At 46.3% G+C, this 22103-nt stretch overlaps 1 protein-coding gene across 3 annotated transcripts in view; it reads right to left on the bottom strand.

The window, feature by feature from the left end:
* IPO8 (importin 8) overlaps positions 1-18694 on the bottom strand; it is an 84058-nt gene extending 65364 nt beyond the window's left edge. The window contains exons 1-2 of one of the 3 annotated variants that reach the window (XM_054034702.1): positions 18506-18694; positions 393-474 (exon numbers count right to left, since the gene is read on the bottom strand). In XM_054034702.1, coding sequence (XP_053890677.1) covers positions 393-474; positions 18506-18589 — 166 coding nt within the window. In that variant the 5' untranslated portion in view covers positions 18590-18694. The remainder of the gene's footprint in view (positions 1-392; positions 475-18505) is intronic. The other 2 variants (XM_054034711.1, XM_054034721.1) reach the window with 2 other exon arrangements.
* Between the last annotated feature and the right edge of the window lie 3409 nt (positions 18695-22103).

Below are 22103 nucleotides of genomic sequence, written 5' to 3'. Positions count from 1 at the left end.
AAAACAGTGACAGACCCATTCAGATAAAATCCCCGATCTCCACATACCCTCTTCATGTGGGCTCCACCTCTCCTCATATGAAAAAAATCTGAGCTCCTCATGCCCTCACGTATATCCAAATACATGATATTTGGCAGGGCAATCGAACTAATCTAAGAGAGCTCACTACAAACACAAGAAAGTAAGGGAGAAGGTTTAGTGTGCCATAACCAGATTTCACCCCCACACCGGAAAGTGAATCACCAAGTCATTATGACTCCTTCACTGACCGATATTAATTCAAAGGCCAAAATAGAGTCAATTTTAATGACATGACAATAGTTCACCACTTCGTTTTAATATCTTATTGACTTTTTACAATAGGAAGAAAATGAAACAAGAAGTTAGCTCACCTGCTTGACGTACTGGAAATTCAACTTGATCCGAAACTATGATTTGTAGTAGACTGGGAGCAAAATTTATGATCTTGTACGACTGAAATTTATACAAAACAACCCAAAGTTAAATTCGTGTTTTTTTTTTTAAATTTAAAATATTGCATTGCCAAATGAATAAGAAAATTAGGATGACCATTTTTGAGAGAGTTACTACAGTGTTCTGAGACTTTCCACGGGAAGTTGAATGGAAGTTCACTTCTGTCGAATTCACCCCCTCCGGCATCATAAATAATTAATTTATGAAACTGAGCACATATAGGCAAGGAAGTGGCATTAGTGATGTGACAAAGGCACCTTCTTGGAGATTCTGAGATATTACATACTTAGACAAAACTGACTACAAATAATAAACTCTGCAGAAGTGCCTGAATTATTTAAAAAAAAAAAAAAATACTGACCCTAAAAGAGTCAAATGCATATTGATTTGCTTCACAGATACATAGCACTTCTGTGAGAAATACTTCAGAGTTTAATGGAAATGCTCCCACACTCCCTTTTAAATCAGTAAATCGTTTAAATTACATTAAAGTATATTTGGCAAATGCTTATGTTATATGCAATATAACTGTTGGATTAAATTTATAGTAACATAAGAGAAAAATTAAAAATCTGGAAAACCTACTGGACTAGCCATACATAATTAAAATCAAGTGCAGACAGATTAGATTTTAAAGCCACAAGTTTTTGTGTATTTTCTGGGAACTTTTCAGACACTCCATTTTCAGAACATCTGAAGAACTTCTAAAGTGAAAACACTGCTTAGTGAACTTCTGAGCAAAGCATGCCAGATTAAAAGGTGAAAATATGATAGCAGTATACTGCCACAATTCAATGGGCGTCCTCCTGCATGAGGAATAGGGAACTCTGCATGGTTCAGTGACTTTTCAGCCTCAGCAACATCTGTAGTTATTAGTCAGTTATAATCTCTTTTCTCTCAGCTCCAGACAATTGATGTTTCAAAGAGCTTTTTCCCAGTGTCTGCATGACCGCAGCTTTCTTTATTTCATCTCCTGTGGACGAGCTTTACCAATACTCTTCAGATAACTTACATTTGGCAGCTCTAGTGGTTTTAATGGTTTTCCTAGCTGAAAGGGAAGAACTTTAAAAATTGAACACAACTACACTACATCATTTCTTGGACTGCACCTCATTCAACTGCTCAGAAATACATGATTAGGTCTCTTTCTCATGGCCCGGATGCCTTGATCTAGCATTTCCATAATGAGATGATGATAATTTCCATAATGAAATGTGTCCACACTGGCGCTTATGTTGGTGTAACTTATGTTGTCATAGAGGGCAGGCCCATAAGTTACGCTGATATAAGCTGTAGTGTCAACATAGCCTGACATGATGCCACAGCAGTAACAGCTAGCAACACAACAAATATGCAAGGGCTTCTGGAGACGGAGACAGGCTCAAGGAATCTAGATCATTGGTCTTGGATACACGCCATCATGCACAAACTGGCAGGTCACTTTTGCCAACTCTGAACAGAAAGATTAGAGTCTATTTGTTTCCCACCAGGTTTTTCAGCAAACCAGGTAAGGATTTCCATCTTGACACTATACCCTGGGAGGGCTGGTTATAAGAAGGCTCAGAAAAGCCCTCAAACACACAAAATTGCAGAGAAGGAAGAAGTTACTCGCCTTGTGCAATAACTATGGTTCTTTGAGTAATTTCCCTATGGGTGCTCCATTGTAGATGTATCTGCGTCCCTGTGCTGCTGACTGGAGAATGTTAGTAGCAGCGTCCACTCAGTCCACGCATGCGTTGCCTCCCCCGCCCCCCATCATCTGCTATGAGGCTAACCAACAGTGTGCAGGTAAACCCTCTTCAGTTTCTTCTCTGCCACAGAGTTTATGATGAGAACTCCGAAGAAGAGGGTACGTCATGGATCACCCATAGGGATACACATCGTTACTGCACAAGGTGAGTAACTTCTTCTTCTTTGAGTAGTGTCCCTATGTGTGCTCCACTGTATGTGACTCCCGAGAAGTATCCCCCCACTGGAGGTTGGGGCTTCTGAGTCGAGTCTGTTATGGATGAGTGTACCGTGGCGCCGAACCTGGTGTCTGCAGCAGAGTCCCCCAGGATGGCATAGTGTTCTGCAAAGATATTGTGACAAAGTTCCTCCTCTATCTTGGTGGGTTCTGCGCTTATTGGCGGATTTTCTTGCCTCAGAGATTCACCATGTGGGTTGGGGAACAGCCCAGAGACCTTCCCCTCTGGAAGAACCCACAGTCCAGGTCAATCGGGAGGTTTGGGGGGAACCTGGGCCTGCCCTCTACTCTGGGTTCCAGCCCAGGGCCCTGTGGACTGCAGCTGTCTATAGTGCCTCCTGTAACAGCTGCATGACAGCTACAACTCCCTGGGCTACTTCCCCATGGCCTCCTCCAAACACCTTCCTTATTCTCACCACAGGGCCTTCCCCCTGGTGTCTGATAACGCTTGTGCTCCTCAGTCCTCCAGCAGCACACCCTCTCACTCTCAGCTCCTTGCGCCTCTTGCTCCCAGCTCCTCACATTCCCACCACAAATTGAAGTGAGCTCCTTTTAAAACCCAGGTGCCCTGATTAGCCTGCCTTAATTGATTCTAGCAGTTTCTTCTTAATTGGCTCCAGGTGTTCTAATTAGCCTGCCTGCCTTAACTGGTTCTAGCAGGTTCCTGATTACTCTAGTGCAGCCCCTGCTCTGGTCACTCAGGGAACAGAAAACTACTCATCCAGTGACCAGTATATTTGTCCTCTACCAGACTCCTGTACCCCACTGGTCTGGATCTGTCACAGTATGTGCAGATGCCCAGGTAGCTGCTCTGCAGATTTCTGATACAGGGATACCCTTGGAGACTGCAATGGCTGAGGAAACCGATCTCATAGAATGTGTGCAGATTGTAGATAGGGGTGCTAAGTTGCAAATCTAATAAGAGTTTGATACAGTTCGAGACCCATTCAGAGAGTCTTTGAGCTGAAATCGCTGTACCTCTAAACCTGTCCGCAACGGCGAGGAAGAGTCTCAGAGATTTTCTAAAAATTCTTGTCCTGTCCAAATAAAAGGCCATGGCTCTCCTTATGTCGAGCATATGGAGGATGGCTTCCCTATTATCCTGATAAAGCTTGGGATAAAACGTTGGAAAGAGAATGAGTTGATTCATGTGAAATGCAGAAATCAATTTGGGGTGAACTTTGGATGTGGTCTAAGTGGAACTTTGTCACGGAAGAACACTTTGAAGGGGAGATACACTATCAGTGCCGCTCTCTGATAGCGCATCTCCCCTATCCTCTTGCCGAGATAAAGGCGATCAGGAACGCTGTCTTCATGGAAAGGTGAGTTAAAGAACAAGTGGCCACAGGTACAAAGGGTGGTCTAGTCAGTCCTTTTAATACTACACTGAGGTCCCATTATGGGGCAGGAAGCTTGGGTTGGGGAAAGAGGTTCGCTATGTCTTTGAGAAACCTCTTCATAGTCAGGTGGGGAAAAACTGAGTACCCTTCCACCTTCCGGTGGAAGGTTGCTATTGCTGCTAAGTGTACTTTTAACAAGCTAATTAAAGTCCCCATTACTTGAGATCCAACAGTCTTAGACAGTAGTCTCAACTAGGAGTATGCATATCCCTGCGGGTATGCAACGGTCTTCTAGGGGGTACATCAACTCATCTAGATATTTGCCTAGTTTTACAACAGGCTACATAAAAAGCACTAGCAAAGTCAGTACAAACTAAAATTTCATACGACTTGTTATACTGCTCTATATACACTAAATGTAAGTACAATATTTATATTCCAATTGATTTATTTTATAATTATATGATAAAAATTAAAAAGTAAGCAATTTTCAGGAATAGTGAGCTGTGACATTTTTGTATTTTTATGCCTGATTTTGTAAACAAGTAGTTTTTAAGTGAGGTGAAACTTGGGGGTACTCAAGATAAATCAGACTCCTGAAAGAGGTACAGTAGTCTGGAAAAGTTGAGAGCCACTGGACTATGGGTAGAGTGGTGGTATCTGGTGTGATCCTTTTGGATTGGCACCAGATCCAGAACCTGGACCACTTCTGTAGGTAAGTGCAATGGATAGCCACTTTAATAACACTTCTTGTACCTCTTCAGAACATGATGTTTCTAAGTGCTGGAACCATGAAGGAGCCAGGCTTTGAGCTGTAGTATCTGTAGGTTGGTGATGAAGAGTGCATCTCTCACTCTGCAAGAGGAGGTAAGGAGTGATTGGAAGAGTCATTGGTAGACACAGCGCCAGTTGTAACAGGTAAGGGTACCACGTCTGCCTGGGCCAGGTGGAAGCGATCAATATTATGTTTGCTTTTTCTCTTTTTACTTTCAACGAGGACTTTCAGCAATAGATGGAATGAGGGAAAAGGCGTAAAGGAGGCCCTTCTCCCATGAGAGGAGGAGAGAGTCCCCCATGGAGTGCTGGCTGATGCCTGTTCTGGAGCGGTACTTGTGACAGTGTACCCCATAAGGCTTTGGGGGGGGTGTGCTTATAAATGTATGTATGACATAACTGGAGTATGTTTTGTGCTGCCTGTGCCATGTAATATATCTCCGTAAAGGTTATGGTCTACTATATCTATTCATCCTATTTGTACATATATATCATTTTCTACTTGAGGTTAAGAATATGGGCTGTATGCTTGCTTGGTTTCTAAGTAAGCTTTGTGAGGCATTTGCTCAGCTTCTTTAGGAAGGAATTCGCCAGCTTAAGTACCTGATCAGGAAACATTTGGGGAACAACGCATCTTGGAATGCTCCAATCCACATAATAAGTCTTCCTGGAGACATGCAAGATACCAAGTGGACAATGGCTTCGGCCTGTAAAGACTGAGTCATGCAGGGACATGTGACTTGCCCAGGTGACTCCAGAACTCCATCTTGGAGCTGGACTTTGCATAGGAGGGAGGAGGGGGGTCTCCACCCACAAGAGACAGTCTATTTAAACCCGTGGGAGACCCCTCCATTTTGTCTTCAGCTGGCTAAGGAAGGAGCCTCTCCACCCCCCCAGGATACTTGAAGGGAACTGGAACAAATAACAGTAACTACAGGGGGTTTGAGTGATTGCTGGACCCAGGCTAAAAGGAGATTAGCCTGTAAAAGGGAGCATTCTGGAACTGGTGAGGAACTTATCTGTATTTAGTTTGATTAGACATAGATTTGAGCATTTTATTTTATTTTGCTTGGTGACTTACTTTGTTCTGTCTGTCACTACTTGGAACCACTTAAATCCTATTTTCTGTATTTAATAAAATCACTTTTTTCCTTATTAATTAACTCAGAGTATGTATTAATACCTGGGGGAGCAAACAACTGTGCATATCTCTCTATCAGTGTTATAGAGGGCGAACAATTTATGAGTTTGCCCTGCATAAGCTTTATACAGGGTAAAACTGATTTATTTGGGTTTAGACCCCATTGGGAGTTGCCAATGACAAGCACACTTCTGTGAGCTGTTTTCAGGTAAACTTGCAGCTTTGGGACAAGAGATTCAGACCCTGGGTCTGTGTTTGAGCAGACGGGAGTGTCTGGCTCAGCAAGACAGGGTGCTGGAGTCCTGAGCTGGCAGGGAAAACAGGAGCAGGGGTAGTCTTGGTACATCAGGTGGCAGCTCCCAAGGGGGTTTCTGTGATCCAACCCATCACAGTACCATGGGCGTTTCTTGTTCTGAGAAGTAGCGAAACTATATATTCCCCATCATTGGAATATATTGCAGAGTACCACTGAGTCTATCTCTCACTCATGACTGTGGGGGAATTTGTGGCTGAGACTGTCCACTGTCATGTTGTGTACTCCTAGTAGGTAAGCCACTGATAGTGTAACAGTGTGGGAAATGCACCAGTTCCATAGCTTTAGTGCTTCCATACAAAGGGAGGGTGATCTCACGCCTGCTTTTCAGTTTATGTAATACATGCAGGCTATATTATACATCACGATCTTTGTGTGTGTGCCTCTGATCATCGTCAGGAAGTGAACTTATATGTTCCTGAACACTGCGAGTTCAAGTAAATTGATATGAAGACACATCTGAGATGAAGACCATTTGCCCTGTACTGTTGAGACTATTGTGATGTGTGCTCCATCTTATGAGGGATGCGTAGGTAGTGAGTAGTAGTGATGGAGGAGGTTGAGCGAACAAGATTCCCATGCAGGTGTTTGCTGGGTCTTTCCACCCATTCAGGGATTGTTTGATTTTGGTGGGCATCAATAGCAGTTTGTCTAGTTGTCCTTGTTCAGTCTGTAAACATAACTGAACCATGATTGGAGGCATCTCATGCAGAGTCCTGCATGAAGTATCAGCGATGTGCCCCCGGCACATGTCCCAGAAAGCTAAAGGCAATGTCTGTCCAATATCTGGGGGCTGGATGCATTGTCTCTATAAGTGTGGAGGGACTGAGGAATCTGTGATGTGGGAGGAGCGCTCTCGCTTGGACTGAGTCGAGGTCCACTCTTATGAATTCTAGTTTCTGTACCCGTATTAATGTTGATTTTTGTGTATTGATTTGCAGGCCCAGGTTCTTGAACAGATCCAGGGTAGTCTGGGTAACGCGCTGGGCTTTGATGAAGGAACACGCCCTGAGGAGACAATCATCCAGGTAAGGATAAATCATAATGCCCTGGGAGACTAAGTGGGCTGCAACTACCAAGATGACTTTGGAGAATACTTTGCAGACCTCTAAGATGCTAAAAGGGAGTATTCTGTACTGGTAGTGGTCTTGACCAAGTGTGAATCTGAGGTATCATCTGTGATTCAATATGATCGAAATGTGAAAGTAAGCATCTTGAAGGTCAAGGGGCGAGAACCAGACTCCCTTTTCTAATGCTGGGATAATCATTGCCAATGTGACCATCCTAAACTTCTGAGCCTTGACAAATTTGTGGAGCACTCTGAGGTCTAGTACAGGTCTCCAACCTCCCTTTTACTTGGGTATCAGGAAGTAGCGAGAGTAAAAGCCTTTGCCTCTTAGATGTATGAGCACTGGCTCTACAGCTCCTATGCTGAGGGGATGGTCAATCTCGTCTCATAGCAGGCTCTTGTGAGAAGGGTCCCTGAAGATAGATGGGGACGGATGTTGGCAGGGGCGAGTTGTGAAGTGGATTGAGTACCCATCTCGAATAATCTCCAAAACCCATTTGTCGGAGGTTATCCTTTCCCAGGCACTGCGGAACGGAGTGAGATGGCATCCACAGCGACGAGGGAGGTTTTCCAGTTTTGGATAGCATTGAGGAGAATGGTCTGCAGGCACCTTGACTAACCCATCAAAACTGTCATTTAAGGTGGATGGCTGTGAAGAAGGATGGTTTCCATTTGGGGAACCTGCACTTCTTTCTCTGGAGTTCATAAAATCTCTGGGATGAATACTGTGACAAACGGGGTCTGAATGAAGACTGGGGGCTTTTCTCTTCTGCCCAGGTGTGTAGATTCCGACTGATCAAAGAGTATCCCTGGAATCTTTTAAAACTAAAGTATGAAGGGAAGCATCCATTTTCTCAGTGAACAGTTTTGTATCTTCAAAAGGAAGGTCCTCCACAGTTGTTTGCACATCTTTGGGGAACCTAGATAAGTGCAGCAAAGAGGGTCGTCTCATCACAACGGCAGTAGAGATGGAGTGTACCACTGTGTCAGCTGCACTGAGTGCACACTGGAGTGATGTCTTTGCTTTAAATTGCTCTTTGTACGAATCTGAGAGCTGCTCAATAAAGGAAATGAGTTTTGAGTAGTTTAAGTAATTGTATTTTGCCATTACGGCTTGCTAGTTCACAATATGGAACTGAAGAGAGGCTGATGAATATATTTTTCTCCCAAAAAGATCTAGATGCTTCTAGTCCTGGTCGTAGGGTGTGGATGTGAGATGGGGTTGGCAGCCTCTTGAATTCACCACATCCACGATGATCAAACTGGGAGGTGGGTGAGAGAAGAGAAATTCCGTGTCTTTTGCTGGCACATAATGCTTTTTGTTGGCCTGCTTGCATGTTGGTAGGACCGACACAGGAGTCTGCCATATGAGTTTGGCAGCGTTCAAGAGGGCCTCATTAATAGGGAGGGCCACTCTGGATGAGGTAGAAGAATGTAAAATGTCCACTAGTTTGTGGTGTGACTCAGTCACCTCCTGTAGAGCTATTTGCAGTGCCTCTGGCACCCGCTGGGCCAGCTCCTGAAACAGCTTAAAGTCATCGCCAACGATGGTGGTGGGGGCATCCCCACCTTGTCTGATGATGACGATAGCTTTCTCCTTGACTTCTGCCTCTTGTTCTCTTAATTGTTCAGGGGGCTAGGATGCCCTCGTTGCAGCAACTGAAGAAGGATGTCTCTGGCTCTTGATGGGCCACGCTAGCGCCATCGGAAGCACAATGTCTGTGTGCCTGCCAACGATCCCATTAGAGCCACTGGGGAGGGGCGGTAGTTGGGACAATGGCTGCCCATACCAAGGAGACTGGGGATCAGAGGGATGGTATGATTGAGGTCCATACTGGAATTGGGCACCGTAGGGTGGGTGAGAGGAGCAGCGGGAGAACATGTCTTCTTTCTCACTATCAGACTCAGTGGATGAAAAAGGCAGAGTATGGCATGATGTTGCCAGTGAGTCTGGAGCTCTGGGTGGACTTGGTATTGATGCCCTGGTACTGAATAAAGGAGAATCCAGTGCATCACACACGAAAGGTCTGTTGCGTATCAGAAGTCCGGCAGTGCTAAAGGCGTCGGTACTGGTGGTGGTTGTTGGTGCCGAGATGTCTGCACCGAAAGAGTTGGTGATGTGAACCTGGTCTGCTGGTGCCTGGCATGACAAAGATGGTAGTGATGTTGATGTCCACACCATAGGAACCTTCCCCAGGGCAGCTTTTCTGGATTTTTCACGCCCAGTCAGTACTGATGATTCTTTGCCTGTGCCCTTTGGGTCCTTATGCAGCCCAACATGCTCTGTTGGGGCGGTACCGTGTGAGCCTTGGGTACCGGATTTAGAGAGCTTCAGTGCCGTCAGTACTGATGACACTGAGCAAGCCAAAAATCATTTTCGGATAGGTCAGGGCTTGCTGTGGAACTAATGGTCCTTTTCTTAGAGGCCTTGCGTGAGTGGCTTGTGGGTGTCTTCTTGGGCTCACCTCCTTTAGAAGTAGAGGGTTGCAGTGAGGCTTCCCATCATCCAGGTCTTGACACAGTTCAGAGGGTGGTTGAAGGGCCACCTCTATTAAGAGAGCCTTGCAGCTCAGTTCTCTAACCTTTCTGGATCAGGCCATCAGTTGTTGGCACAAACCACACTTCTGTGGTATGTGGTTCTCTCCCCAGGCAGTGGACACACTGAGTCCATCAGTCACCAGGATAAATTCCTTGCAACTAAGGGCTGGTCTACACTAGGGGGTGGGGTCGATGTAAGATACACAACTTCAGCTACGGGAATAGCATAGCTGAAGTCGACGTATCTTATTTCGACTTACCTCAGGTCCTCACGGCGTGGGATCGACAGCCGCGGCTCCCCCGTTAACTCCGCTACCGCCCCTCACCCTGGTGGAGTTCCAGAGTCGACGGGAGTGCGTTCGGGGATCGATATATCGCGTCTAGACAAGATGCAATATATCGATCCCCGATAGATCGATTACTACCCACCGAATCAGTGGGTAGTCTGGACGTACCCTTTGACACTTCTTGAAGCCCTGTGAATCAGGGATACCCTGTCCAGAGGGGTCCCCAGACCCGGGGGAGAGGAAGGAGAGGGTCAAAGAAAAATGATGTCCAAAATAAAGTAGGATTTAATTATTTTTAGTAATAAAGATTAAAAAAAGAAAAAGAAAAGGAAGCTCCAAAAAAGGTAGCTAAAATTAACAATTCTGAAGACGTTAATGATCCGCTAACGGACAGCTAAATCTCCATCTTTAGCCAGGGGCGGTTGAGAAGAAACTGAGGAGGTTTGCTGCACAGTGTTGGTTAGCCTCGTGGCAGAGCATGAGGGGGGGCAACGCATGCGCAGGCTGAATGAAGACTGCCACGAAAATTCTGTGATCAGAGGTGCAGGGGTGCAGACAAACCTACAGTGGAGCACCCATAAGCACACTACTCAAAGAAGGATTTTTTTTTGAGAATTAGGGATGGGGGTATCAAAACTGAGGCTTACATAAAAAAGAGGTAGTAGCACCATGAAGGAGTCACTGCCGAAACTCCAAAACAAATACAATTTGGATCACACATGAGCCACTGGGCTGGATTCAAAGAAATGGAGAGAAATCATTAGCTCTCTGTCCAGCCCCACAATTCTTCACCAACTAAAGGTGAATCAAGATTCCTTCTGTAAGTTAAATTAATAGTTCTGTCACTGCAACACCATTGCCAAATCACTTAACTTTCTGGCTCTCAGTTTACTCCTCTGCAAAACTGGTTTGATTCTAACCTGCTTTGTGCTTGGAGGCTTAATCTTTGTAAAGTAATTTGAGATCTCAAATAAAAATGGATGTATCAGTGCAAAGTATTCTCCGCATCAGTTCCCTCTCTACAGATATAAAAATTCAGTAGGCCTCAGAAGAAACAATGTAATCTATTTACAAGTTATAATACACATTTATCTGTTAAATTTTGAAAAATAAATTTGTGCAAGTTAGGTGGTTGTAGTGAGATTGTAACATATTGGGTCCCAAACTCCATCTTTCTATCTCTAGACCTAGGGCCTGGAGTCTCGTGGAAGGCAGCATATTCTGCCCTGGAAGTCAGGAGGGCCATGCATAAATCTCCACAAATTGCCTCTGGCTAATTGAAGGTAGGTTGGTGATAAGGCGCAAGATAAATGCTTCAGGATCTCCTCACCAGAGAAAGGCTTTCCGGAGGTGGAAGAGGAAGTAAGAAGGGATACTAGAGGATTAACAGAATGTTCTTAAAGGAAAAAACACTGGTTAAAAACTGTGTGTGTGTGGCCTATTAGATTTATTTACATTTCTTTTTTAATTAAATATTACACACATAAAAGGTTGCCAGTTTCATCAAAAGTGATGTAGGCCTGGTCGACAAAAAGGTTTTGTACCAGCAAAACTATTTTAACTACGGGTGTGATTTTTTTTTACTGAAATAGTTGTACCAGTACAACCTCTACTATGGACCCAGCAATACTGGTATAGCTTGTTCCTCTTCACACGTAGGAAAAAGTAGTACTGGTATAAGCATCTTTATACCAATATAACTGTGTCCACACTATGAGTTTAATTCGAATTTAGCAGCGTTAAATCGAATTAACCCTGCACCCGTCCACACAACGAAGCCATTTATTTCGAAATAAAGGGCTCTTAAAATCGATTTCTGTACTCCTCCCTGACAAGCGGAGTAGTGCCAAAATCGATACTGTCATTTCAAATTAGGGTTAGTGTGGCCACAATTCGATGGTATTGGCCTCCGGGAGCTATCCCACAGTGCACCATTGTGACCGCTCTGGACAGCAATCTGAACTTGGATGCACTGGCCAGGTAGACAGGAAAAGCCCCGCGAACATTTGAATTTCATTTCCTATTTGCCCAGCACAGGACAGCACAGGTGACCACAGAGAGCTCATCAGCACAGATAACCATGCAGGCCGATAATCGAAAAAGAGCACCAGCATGGACCGTACAGGAGGTACTGGATCTGATCGCTATATGGGGAGAGGATTCAGTGTTAGCAGTACTTTGTTCGAAAAGACGAAATGCCAAAACTTTTGAAAAAATATCCAAGGGCATGATGGAGAGAGGCCACAATAGGGACTCAGAGCAGTGCCGCGTGAAAGTCAAGGAGTTCAGACAAGCCTATCAGAAAACAAAGGAGGCAAACGGTCGCTCCGGGTCAGAGACGCAGACATGCAGCTTCTACGCTGAGCTGCATGCAATTCTAGGGGGGGGCTGCCACCACTACCCAACCTCTGACCGTGGATTCCGAGGCGGGGGTAATCTCATCAGGGAACGGGGAAGAGGAGGAGGAGGACGAGCTTGCGGAGAGCACACAGCACTCCGTTCTCCCCAACAGCCAGGATCTTTTTCTCAGCCTGACTGAAGTACCCTCCCAAGCCAGTACCCAAGACCATGACCCCATGGAAGGGACCTCAGGTGAGTTTACCTTTTAAAATATAAAACATGGTTTAAAAGCAAGCATTTTTTAATGATTAATTTGCCCTGAGGACTTGGGATGCATTCACGGCCAGTACAGCTACTGGAAAAGTCTGTTAATGTGTCTGGGGATGGAGCGGAAATCCTCCAAGGACATCTCCATGAAGCTCTCCTAGAGGTACTCCAAAAGCCTTTGCAGAAGGTTTCTGGGCAGCGCAGCCTTATTCCGTCCTCCATGGTAGGACACTTGACCACGCCATGCTAGTAGCAAGTAATCTGGTATCATTGCATGACAAAGCCTGGCAGCGTATGGTCCCGGTGTTTGCTGGCATTCAAGCAACATCCGTTCTTTATCTCGCTGTGTTATCCTCAGGAGAGTGATATCGCTCATGGTAATCTGGTTGAAATACGGGAATTTAATTAAGGGGACAGAGCTGGCCGTTCCTACTGGGCTGTTTGCCTGTGGCTGAAAAGAAATCCTTCCATGCAGTTAGCCAAGTGCGGCGGGGGGGGATTGGTGCTGAGCTTTTCGCCTTTGGCTAGCAGGGATCTTCCCTGATACCAGCCATGCAGTGGGGGGGAGGGGTACAGCGCTCATTCCAGATAATTCATGGCGGGTGGAGGAGCGGGGGGTTAGTTTGGTTTCTGCAGGGATCTTCCCTGATACCAGCCACGCGGTGGGGGGAGGGATAAAGCGATCATCCCAGAGAATTGGATGGGGGGGGGTTAGTTTGTTTTCTGCTGCTGAAGGTTAACAGGAAAACCGCAGCAGTCAACGGGCTTTGATTGGTATGTGGGAAAGGAGGGCGCAGAAGCCGAAAGACGATGGCTTACCATGGCCGCATGCAAGCCAAATTCTGTTGCCCGGACCTGCGTCTGTGATCTCTAACACCAAAGCCACAGGCACTCAATATTAAGATGGAAAATGCGGCCTTGTACTGAAATCACATGTGCTATGTAATGTGAATAGTGTTTTTCACCATGAAAGAGTATAAGCATTGTTCTGTAAAATGTATCTTTTTAAAAACTTCTCTCCTTTTTTCCATCCCTCCAGTAGCTGCAAATTTTTCAAGCCTCCCTCCTCCGTCCCAAAGGCTATCTCAGACAAGGCGGCAGAGAAAGAGGACGCGAGACGAGATGTTCTCGGAAATAATGGAGTGCACCCGCAATGAAAGAGCTCATTTGAATGAGTGGAAGGACACGGTATCTAAGTACAGGAAAGATGGCAGTGAACATGAGGTCATGAGGGACGCTCGAGACGAGAGGTGGCAGGCTGCAACGCTGGGGCTGCTGCGTGATCAAACGGACGTGCTCCGGCGTCTGGTGGAGCTTCAGGAACGGCAGCAAGATAACAGAGTGCCGCTGCAGCTGCTGTATAACCTCCCTCCCCCCTTACCATGTTCCATAGCCTCCTCACCCCGACGTGTAAGAACGCAGGGGGGGAGGCTCCGTGCACCCTCCCACTCCACCCCAGTGGACAGCCCAACCAAAAGGCTGTTATTATATTGAATTTTTTTCAGTGGCTTTTTACTTCCCTCCTATCCTCCTCCCAAACCTCATCTGGGTTACCTTGTCGGTTCTCTCCCTATGTTTATAATCAATTAATAAAGAATACATGATTTTTAAACGATAGTGACTTTATTTCCTTTAAAAGCAAGCTGTGATTTAAGGGGGGAGGATGGTTTGCTTACAGGGAATGAGTCAATCAAGGGGGCGGGTTTTCAACAAACAGAACTTTCACACCGTAGCCTGGCCAGTCATGAAACTGGTTTTCAAAGCTTCTCTGATGCGCAGCAGTTCCTGGTGTGATCTTCTAATCGCCCTGGTGTCTGGCTGCGCATAATCAGCAGCCAGGCGATTTGCCTCAGCCTCCCACCTCGCCATAAAGGTATCCCCCTTACTCTCACAGAGATTGTGGAGCACACAGCAAGCAGCAATAACAATGGGGATATTGGTTTGGCTGAGGTCTGACCGAGTCAGTAACGAGCGCCAGCGACCTTTTAAATGGCCAAATGCACATTCTACCACCATTCTGCACTTGCTCAGCCTGTAGTTGAACAGCTCCTGACTCCTGTCCAGGCTGCCTGTGTATGGCTTCATGAGCCATGGCATTAAGGGGTAGGCTGGGTCCCCAAGGATAACTATAGGCATTTCAACATCCCCAACGGTTATTTTCTGGTCCGGGAAGTAAGTCCCTTGCTGCAGCCGTTTAAACAGAGTAGTGTTCCGGAAGACGCGAGCGTCATGAACTCTTCCCGGCCAGCCCACGTTGATGTTGGTGAAACGTCCCTTGTGATCCACAAGTCCTTGCAGCACCACTGAAAAGTACCCCTTGCAGTTTATGTACTGGGTACCCTGGTGCTCCGGTGCCAAGATAGGGATATGGGTTCAATCTATCGCCCCATCACAGTTAGGGAATCCTATTGCAGCAAAGCCATCCACTATGACCTGCACATTTCCCAGAGTCACTACCTTTCTTAGCAGCAGCTCAGTGATCGCTTTGGCTACTTGCATCACAGCAGCCCCCACAGTAGATTTGCCCACTCCAAATTGATTCCCGACCGACTGGTAGCTGTCTGGCGTTGCAAGTTTCCACAGGGCTATCGCCACTCGCTTCTCAACTGTGAGGGCTGCTCTCATCTTGGTATTCTGGCGCTTCAGGGCAGGGGAAAGCAAGTCACAAAGTTCCATGAAAGTGCCCTTACGCATGCGAAAGTTTTGCAGCCACTGGGAATCGTCCCACACCTGCAACACTATGCGGTCCCACCAGTCTGTGCTTGTTTCCCGGGCCCAGAATCGGCGTTCCACGGCTATAACCTGCCCCATTAACAGCATGATCTCCAAAGCACTGGGGCCCGCGGTTTGACAGAATTCCATGTCCATGTCCTCATCACTCTCGCCGCCGCGCTGCCTTAGCCTACTCCTCGCCGCCTGGTTTTGCAGGTTCTGGTTCAGCATAAACTGCACAATAACGTGCAAGGTGTTTACAATGTTCATGACTGCTGTCCTGAGCTGAGCGGGCTCCATGCTTGCCGTGGTATGGCGTCTGCACTGTTCACCCAGGAAAAAGGCGCGAAACGGTTGTCTGCCATTGCTTCCCTGCTGAGGGGGGAGGATGTACCCAGAACCACCCGCGACAATGTTTTTGGTCCCATCAGCAGTAGGATCTCAATCCAGAATTCCAATGGGCGGAGGAGACTGCGGGAACTATGGGATAGCTATGGAATAGCTACCCACAGTGCAACGCTCCGGAAATCGATGCTAGCCCCGGTACATAGAGGTACACTGCCGAATTAATGTGCTTAGTGTGGCCGCATACATTCGACTTTATACAATCTGTTTTCAAAATTCAAATTATATAAATTCGGATTAATCCCATAGTGTAGACATACCCTAAGGGGATTGTACTGCTTTAACTATACCAGTATAAGGTGGTACAACTTTTGTGTTTAGACAAGCCGTTAGTCACCAAAAGAGGTGTATTCTTGGTATAATTGCTGGCATATGACATAAATCAGCATCTGGATTCTGAGATATGAAAGTGAATTCCAGGTCAGTATTGTCATAGGATTTACTAAAGTTTGACAAGGCTTTAAAGCCTTGCTCCAGAGGTTAGCACTGAAAGGTTTCAGAATTCCAAGGGCAAAAATCAATATCTAACTGATTATCTTCAGTTTTCATTCTTCAGGCAACATTTTTGTTCCATTCATTCAGGGATTAGTGTTAAAGCCAGTGTTGCAAGCATTAGTATGTCATAACAAGATAACCTGATATGCGTCAGTTAAATCCATAATGATCACTCACTCTAGGAACAGGAGGCCTCCAAAAATATCACACATTTCTCTTAATTCCAGGAATCACTTTTTAAACCAGATTAAAAAATCCTGTCAGCTTTCCTTAAAAAAAATACATGCTTTTTAAAACATTGTTAAGTACCCCTGCAACCTTGAAACTGAACCAGAATCCTGAACAATAACTATATTGCTAGTAATCTGCAGTCATCACATCTTTCATCTGATGAACCCAACAATCTTCAAAACTTTCTTTAAGCTTCATAACACCCATGTGCAACAAATCAATGACACAGTCAGGAACAGGATCCAGGAATCCAGACAATCATTCTTTTGCTCTAACCCTGCCAAACATACAGCAGTTTGTTATTGTAGTTTTGCTCCCATATGTTGTTTTTAATAAGGGTAAAACAAGCACTGATGGATTTGTTTTTGTGTTTTTTAAATAAATATGGACTTTGTAAAATAAAGAAGGTGGCCACATTTTGATATAACCCCCCCTCACAGCATTTCAAATGCCCTTTATCAATCAACAGTGAACACTCTCACTCTAAAAGTGAGAGTGTTAGATATAACTAATTCAGGAGTGGTTTTAAATTGCAAGCGTGGAAAATTAGAATAAGGACAAATTTCTAAACTGAACCTGAATCCTGCGAAACCTTATTAATCATTTCAATTAACATAATGAAGACCCCGAAAAGTGGGTCTCTTCAAAATAAGTTCAAAACTGAAGTTATTTTTCTATATTCCATCAAAATACCTATGTTACGAGAATTTTAAGATTGTATAACAAACCAAAATTCAGGAAGTGCCAAAATTATGATTGCAGGCATAAACTTAACTGTATACCCTCGTGCCATTACAGTAGTCTAACTACATGACCACCAGATATACTGTGATATCTAAGAAAAAGTATCACAGTTTTTCCAGAACTTTATATACACAAACACTGCATAATCTATATGTCTAATGTATATATCAGGAATCCATGAGAGTCAATGTACAATATTCACAGTGAATGGTATGAGGCACACAAGCATTGTAACCTGCACATACAATGTACTGAAGTATTGTATATTATATGTGTGACTTGAAAAACTAGTACACAATCATGTATTTCAAGTCTAATGCACATGTACAAGACCACCAAATTAAGAATTCAGGTGCAACCTTTACTTCGACATTTCCTGACTCATATTTTTAAGCTCACAAACTTAGTTAAGAAAGTGAAGGCACTGATCCTGCAAATGGTGCTACATGGGCAGACCTCTATAACCACACAGGTTCCCAGTGAAGTCAGTGGAACTCCACAGTGGCACAGAAGTCTCTTCATACATAGCCAGTTGCAGTATCAATGCCTTAGCTTTCAACCACTGCAGGGGAATATTTTTTTCACAACAAAACGTCTCATCAGATTTTCCTGTTAATTGTGGAAATATTTCTATTGTACTTCAGGTTTATACCATTTTAAATTTCAGCTGACAATCCCTTTAAGCATTGTTTCCATTTAGAAGCTGCCTGTAGTTAGAGTCCACTCGTGCCTAGGACCAACCTGGCTCTGCCCTTATCACCACTCCATAGAGACTACAAAACCAGCTGTCAGATGCTGAAAGTGACAGATTCCCCCATCCGCACAGGTTCAATAGACAGCTCAGGTGAAGGGGGAGAGGGAGTTATGGTGCTCGCTAGGTCCCCCTCGCTGCTCTCTCCCCCGCCTTCACTCCCAACAGAGATGAGCACCACAAGCACTAGCATCACTGGGGCTGGGGTCCAGCGAAGGGTTGAGAGCAGCGCATGGAGGCCCAGCGCTGACAGCGCTCACAGGCCGCCAGACGCGCGGCAGCTGGTGGCCGGGGCAGCCATGAAGCAGAAGCTCCCGGGCAAGATGCTTCGGGGATGTCCAGGCTCCCTCGGGGGTTTCTTGGCCCCTCTGCCGCCCCCATTTTACCCTACCAGGAGCGAAGGCGGCTGGCAGGGCACAGAGGGAATCCGCCTGCCCTTGGCCAAGCCGGGGAAGAGCCACAGGGCAGCCCCCAGGGGCTGTGGTGCAGGGGCGAGCAGCCCCCGGCCCCGGGCAGCGCGAGGGACAGGCAGAGCAGTGCGGAGACTCCCCCAGCCGCAGGGAGCGGGAGCGGGGGGGGGGCGATCACCGGGACTCGCCCCGAGCCGGGGCCCCGTCTCCGCGGGCGAAGGGGCAGGGCCCGGCCTCGGCCCCCTCACCTGATTGAGCTCGTTCTCGGCTGCGATGCGCAGCTTGGGGTCGATGGTGCCCTTGAGGGCCTGGATGATCCTGTTGGGATCCATGTCGCCCCCGACGCCGGGAGGCAGCGCTTCGCCGCCCCGAGAGCCGCCCCCCGTCCCCAGCCCCGCAATCACCAGCTCGCTCCGCTCCCCGCGGCCATTCACACCGGTGCGCGCGACAGCCGGGCGTCGGGAAACGGGGGCTGCTTTACGGCCACCGCGCCTCCTTCAGCTTCTTGCAGCCGGGGCAAGGGAAAGGAGGCCACCATACTGTTGTACGGAAAGGGACAATGACATTGCAAAGCTGCTTTACGGCGGCTGCCACAGCACGCCCTGTCCCCCATGGGGGCGGCCATGTTGTAGTACGGAAACTTGTCTCCTTGACCGCCCTCCCGGCGCAGCTGGTCCTGTCATTACTGTTTGACGGGAGGGTGACAGGTGCCCCCAGTCGCCACCTAGCTGGAGTTTTGCTTAAGTGGGTGGAGGGATGGAGGTGTGCACCTCCCCCAGGGAGGAGGAGCATAGGCACAGGTGCTCCCTCCAGCTTTTTCCTGGGCAGGGGAGAAAGAGATTGTTCCCCTGGAAACTGTTCAGGGGGGTTGTCTATGGGGAGGGGGTCAAAGCTGCTTCACTAGTAGCTTGAAGGTGTTTGGGGGGGTTAGGTCAGTGGGTCTCAAACTTCTGTAGTGGTGACCCCTTTCCCACAGCAAGTCTCTGAGTGTGACCCCCCCCCCCCCCTTATAAATTAAAAAACGTTTGTATATATTTAACACCATTATAAGTGCTGGATGTAAAGCAGGGTTTGGGGTGGAGGCTGACAGCTCATGACCCCCCAAGTAATAACCTCACAACTGCCTGAGGGGTCAGATCCCCAGTTTGAGAACCCCTGGTTTAGGTGTTTCTGTCCCCTCCCCCTGCACCTTGTAGAGATAATCCTTGCCCCAGCCCCTTCAGCTGATAGGCTGGCTGCAGCAACAGAGTCTTTTCTTCAAGATGCCCCCACGGCTTGCCCTGCTAGTGGAGCAGGGATTCTCTATTTGAAAGGTATGAGTCCCTCAGAGGCCAATATTGGTAGCTCTACATTGTTCCTTCTCTAAAAAGTTAGGGTAAGAAATAATAGCTTATAGTTACAGTGTACCCTCCTAGCTACTAGCAAAAAGATGTATCAAATCTAGTGTAAAGGTTCTACTTAGTTGAAAATCAACATGTTTTAATGGTTATATCAACCAATGAGAATGCCCCTTTCTTTAGTATATAATTGAAGTGCAAATAGAAAAGTTGATTATAATCTGATTTAAATTGAGGCTTTCCACTTGGATTTAAATCAATCCATTGTGCTTTTAGGCCAGTGTCTTATTCAGCGAGGTGCCCTAAAAAGGACTTTGGATTTTATAGGTTAACAGGTCTTGGCCCTTCCCAGAGTGTGAGGAACTATTCAGTGTGGAAGACACTAGCCTTCTCTGTGTCCTGTTATGGCATTGCCACCCTTACTTCTGCACTGCTGCTGGCGGGGTGCTGTCTTCAGAGCTGGGCACCCAGCCAACAGCTGCCACGCTCCGGCTGCCCAGCTCTGAAGGCAGCGCAGAAGTAAGGGTAGCAATATTGTGACCCCCCTAAAATAACCTTGCAATCCCATGCAACTCCCTTTTGGGTTAGGACTCCCAGTTCGAGAAACGGTGATCTCCCCTGTGAAATCTGTATAGTATAGGGTAAAAGCACACAAAAGAGCAGATTTAACAGGGGGAGACCAGATTTCATAGCCATGAATTTGGTAGGGCCCTACCTCTCAGTGATTGCCCCACCTAATAGTTCAGAGATGAATTCAGTTTTAAATAAGATGGTCATATTGGCAATTTTACCAAAATAGAAATATCTTGAGAGGTATAAAAATAAACACAATCAGCTATATTATGAAGGCCATTGATAGTGTAGCCCTAAACATTTACAAGTTCCCAAGTGACAAGATACCTGAATTCTTTACAAAACAGAAAAGTATTTGCTTGTCCTACAATTGCATTTCTCAAGTGCATATGATCCAATTTAACTAGAGACAGTGTAGGTATAACCAATGGACTTCAAAAATTTGAAATTTTAATTAGTATTACCTCATCTCTTCACCCTGATAAGTATAGTTATTTCTTTTATAACATCCCACAGTTGTAGCATCCGATTTCAACTACATTTTAGCAGTCATGTTTCTTTCTACCACCAAAGATGAGGCCACACTTTCATGTAATGAATAGTTTCTTCATGAGACCTTTCCATCACAGGATGTAGAAGTGCTTTATTAACAGTGAATTAACTTCACATAATCCCAATGCAGTGGTTAAGTATTATTATCATCCCAATTTTGCAGCTGAAGAAACAGGCTGAGGCTTTGTCGACACTGAGGAAATGTCATGGTATCTGCAGATTCAGGAAGACAGCACTGCATCAATTGTATTCCATTCACATTTGGAATTCTTCACAACGATGAGGACTAGAAACTCACTTTTAAAAATGTAAGCTTACATTGCAAAGAATCTGTATCTACCCTGCTGGCCAAATACATACATCAGGCTAGTTTGAACCAGCCCACAGGCACTTGTTTGACATCTATATCATGCAGTTAACTAGTTCCAGGGACCAATACTAACCTTCCAAAGAGAGGTAAAAGAGCCTTGAAAATGCTCCTGGTCAATTATGCAAATACGATAGGAGGGTAGGGTGAAGGAAATTCCTTCACTTTCTTACAGGGGTGCAATGGGAGGCAGATGGGGGGTGGGAGTCCTCTTGGCCATAGATGCTACCACAAATTCAGTCTCTCCTCCTCTCTCTGGTGGGAGAGGAGTGGAGGAAGAGGTCCCAGCTAGTCCTGGTCTCTCCAGTGGGTGGGTGGGATAAGAGGTCCTCAGCTGGGACTGGTCCTGGAAGAAGTGGCAACTGAAGCTGTCAGTGCCCAGCACAGCTGAGAGTGCAGAGGCAGGCAGTAGCTCTTCCTGGAGCTGGAGCCGTAGGACTCACCCAGACCCAGCTCCCTCCTTCCCTGAATCCTGGCATACGATCTCTTCAGGCTGCCTCCTCCATGTGTTCCACTTTGGGCCCCCTCCTTAGGAAAATTCTGGTTGTGCCTCTGAATTTTTGGCAGGTAATCAATCCCTTTACATGGGTAATATTTACTTCATCATGTTAGCATAGTTGTAAATTTTACTTGATTTATTCATAAGGCCAAATTTTACTCAGCTATATTGATGTTAATCTGACATAACTCCAGTGAAGTCAGGTTAGCAGAGGTGAAAGTAATTTAAAGGGCTTACCGGTACGCCAGAGTCCTGAACAGGGGGCGGGGCATCAACCGGAAGGGGCATGGCCTCAACTGGAAGAGGTGGGGCCTTTAGAGCCCTGGGCCCTTTAAATCGAGATTTAAAGGGCCCCAAGCTCTGGCTGCAGTAGTGGTGGCTGGTTGCCCTGGGCCCTTTAAATCAATGCCAGAGCTACCAGCTGCAGAGGCGGCTAGGAGCCCTGGGGGCCATTTAAAGGGCCTGGGGCTCCAGCCGCCGCTCTCACAGTGGAGTCCTGGGCCCTTTAAATCGCCACC

This window comes from Malaclemys terrapin, chromosome 1, assembly GCF_027887155.1.
Source record: "Malaclemys terrapin pileata isolate rMalTer1 chromosome 1, rMalTer1.hap1, whole genome shotgun sequence".
Lineage (NCBI taxonomy): Eukaryota > Metazoa > Chordata > Testudines > Emydidae > Malaclemys > Malaclemys terrapin.
The sequence above is the reverse complement of the archived record's forward strand: the minus strand, read 5'-3'. Positions and strand labels throughout refer to the sequence as shown.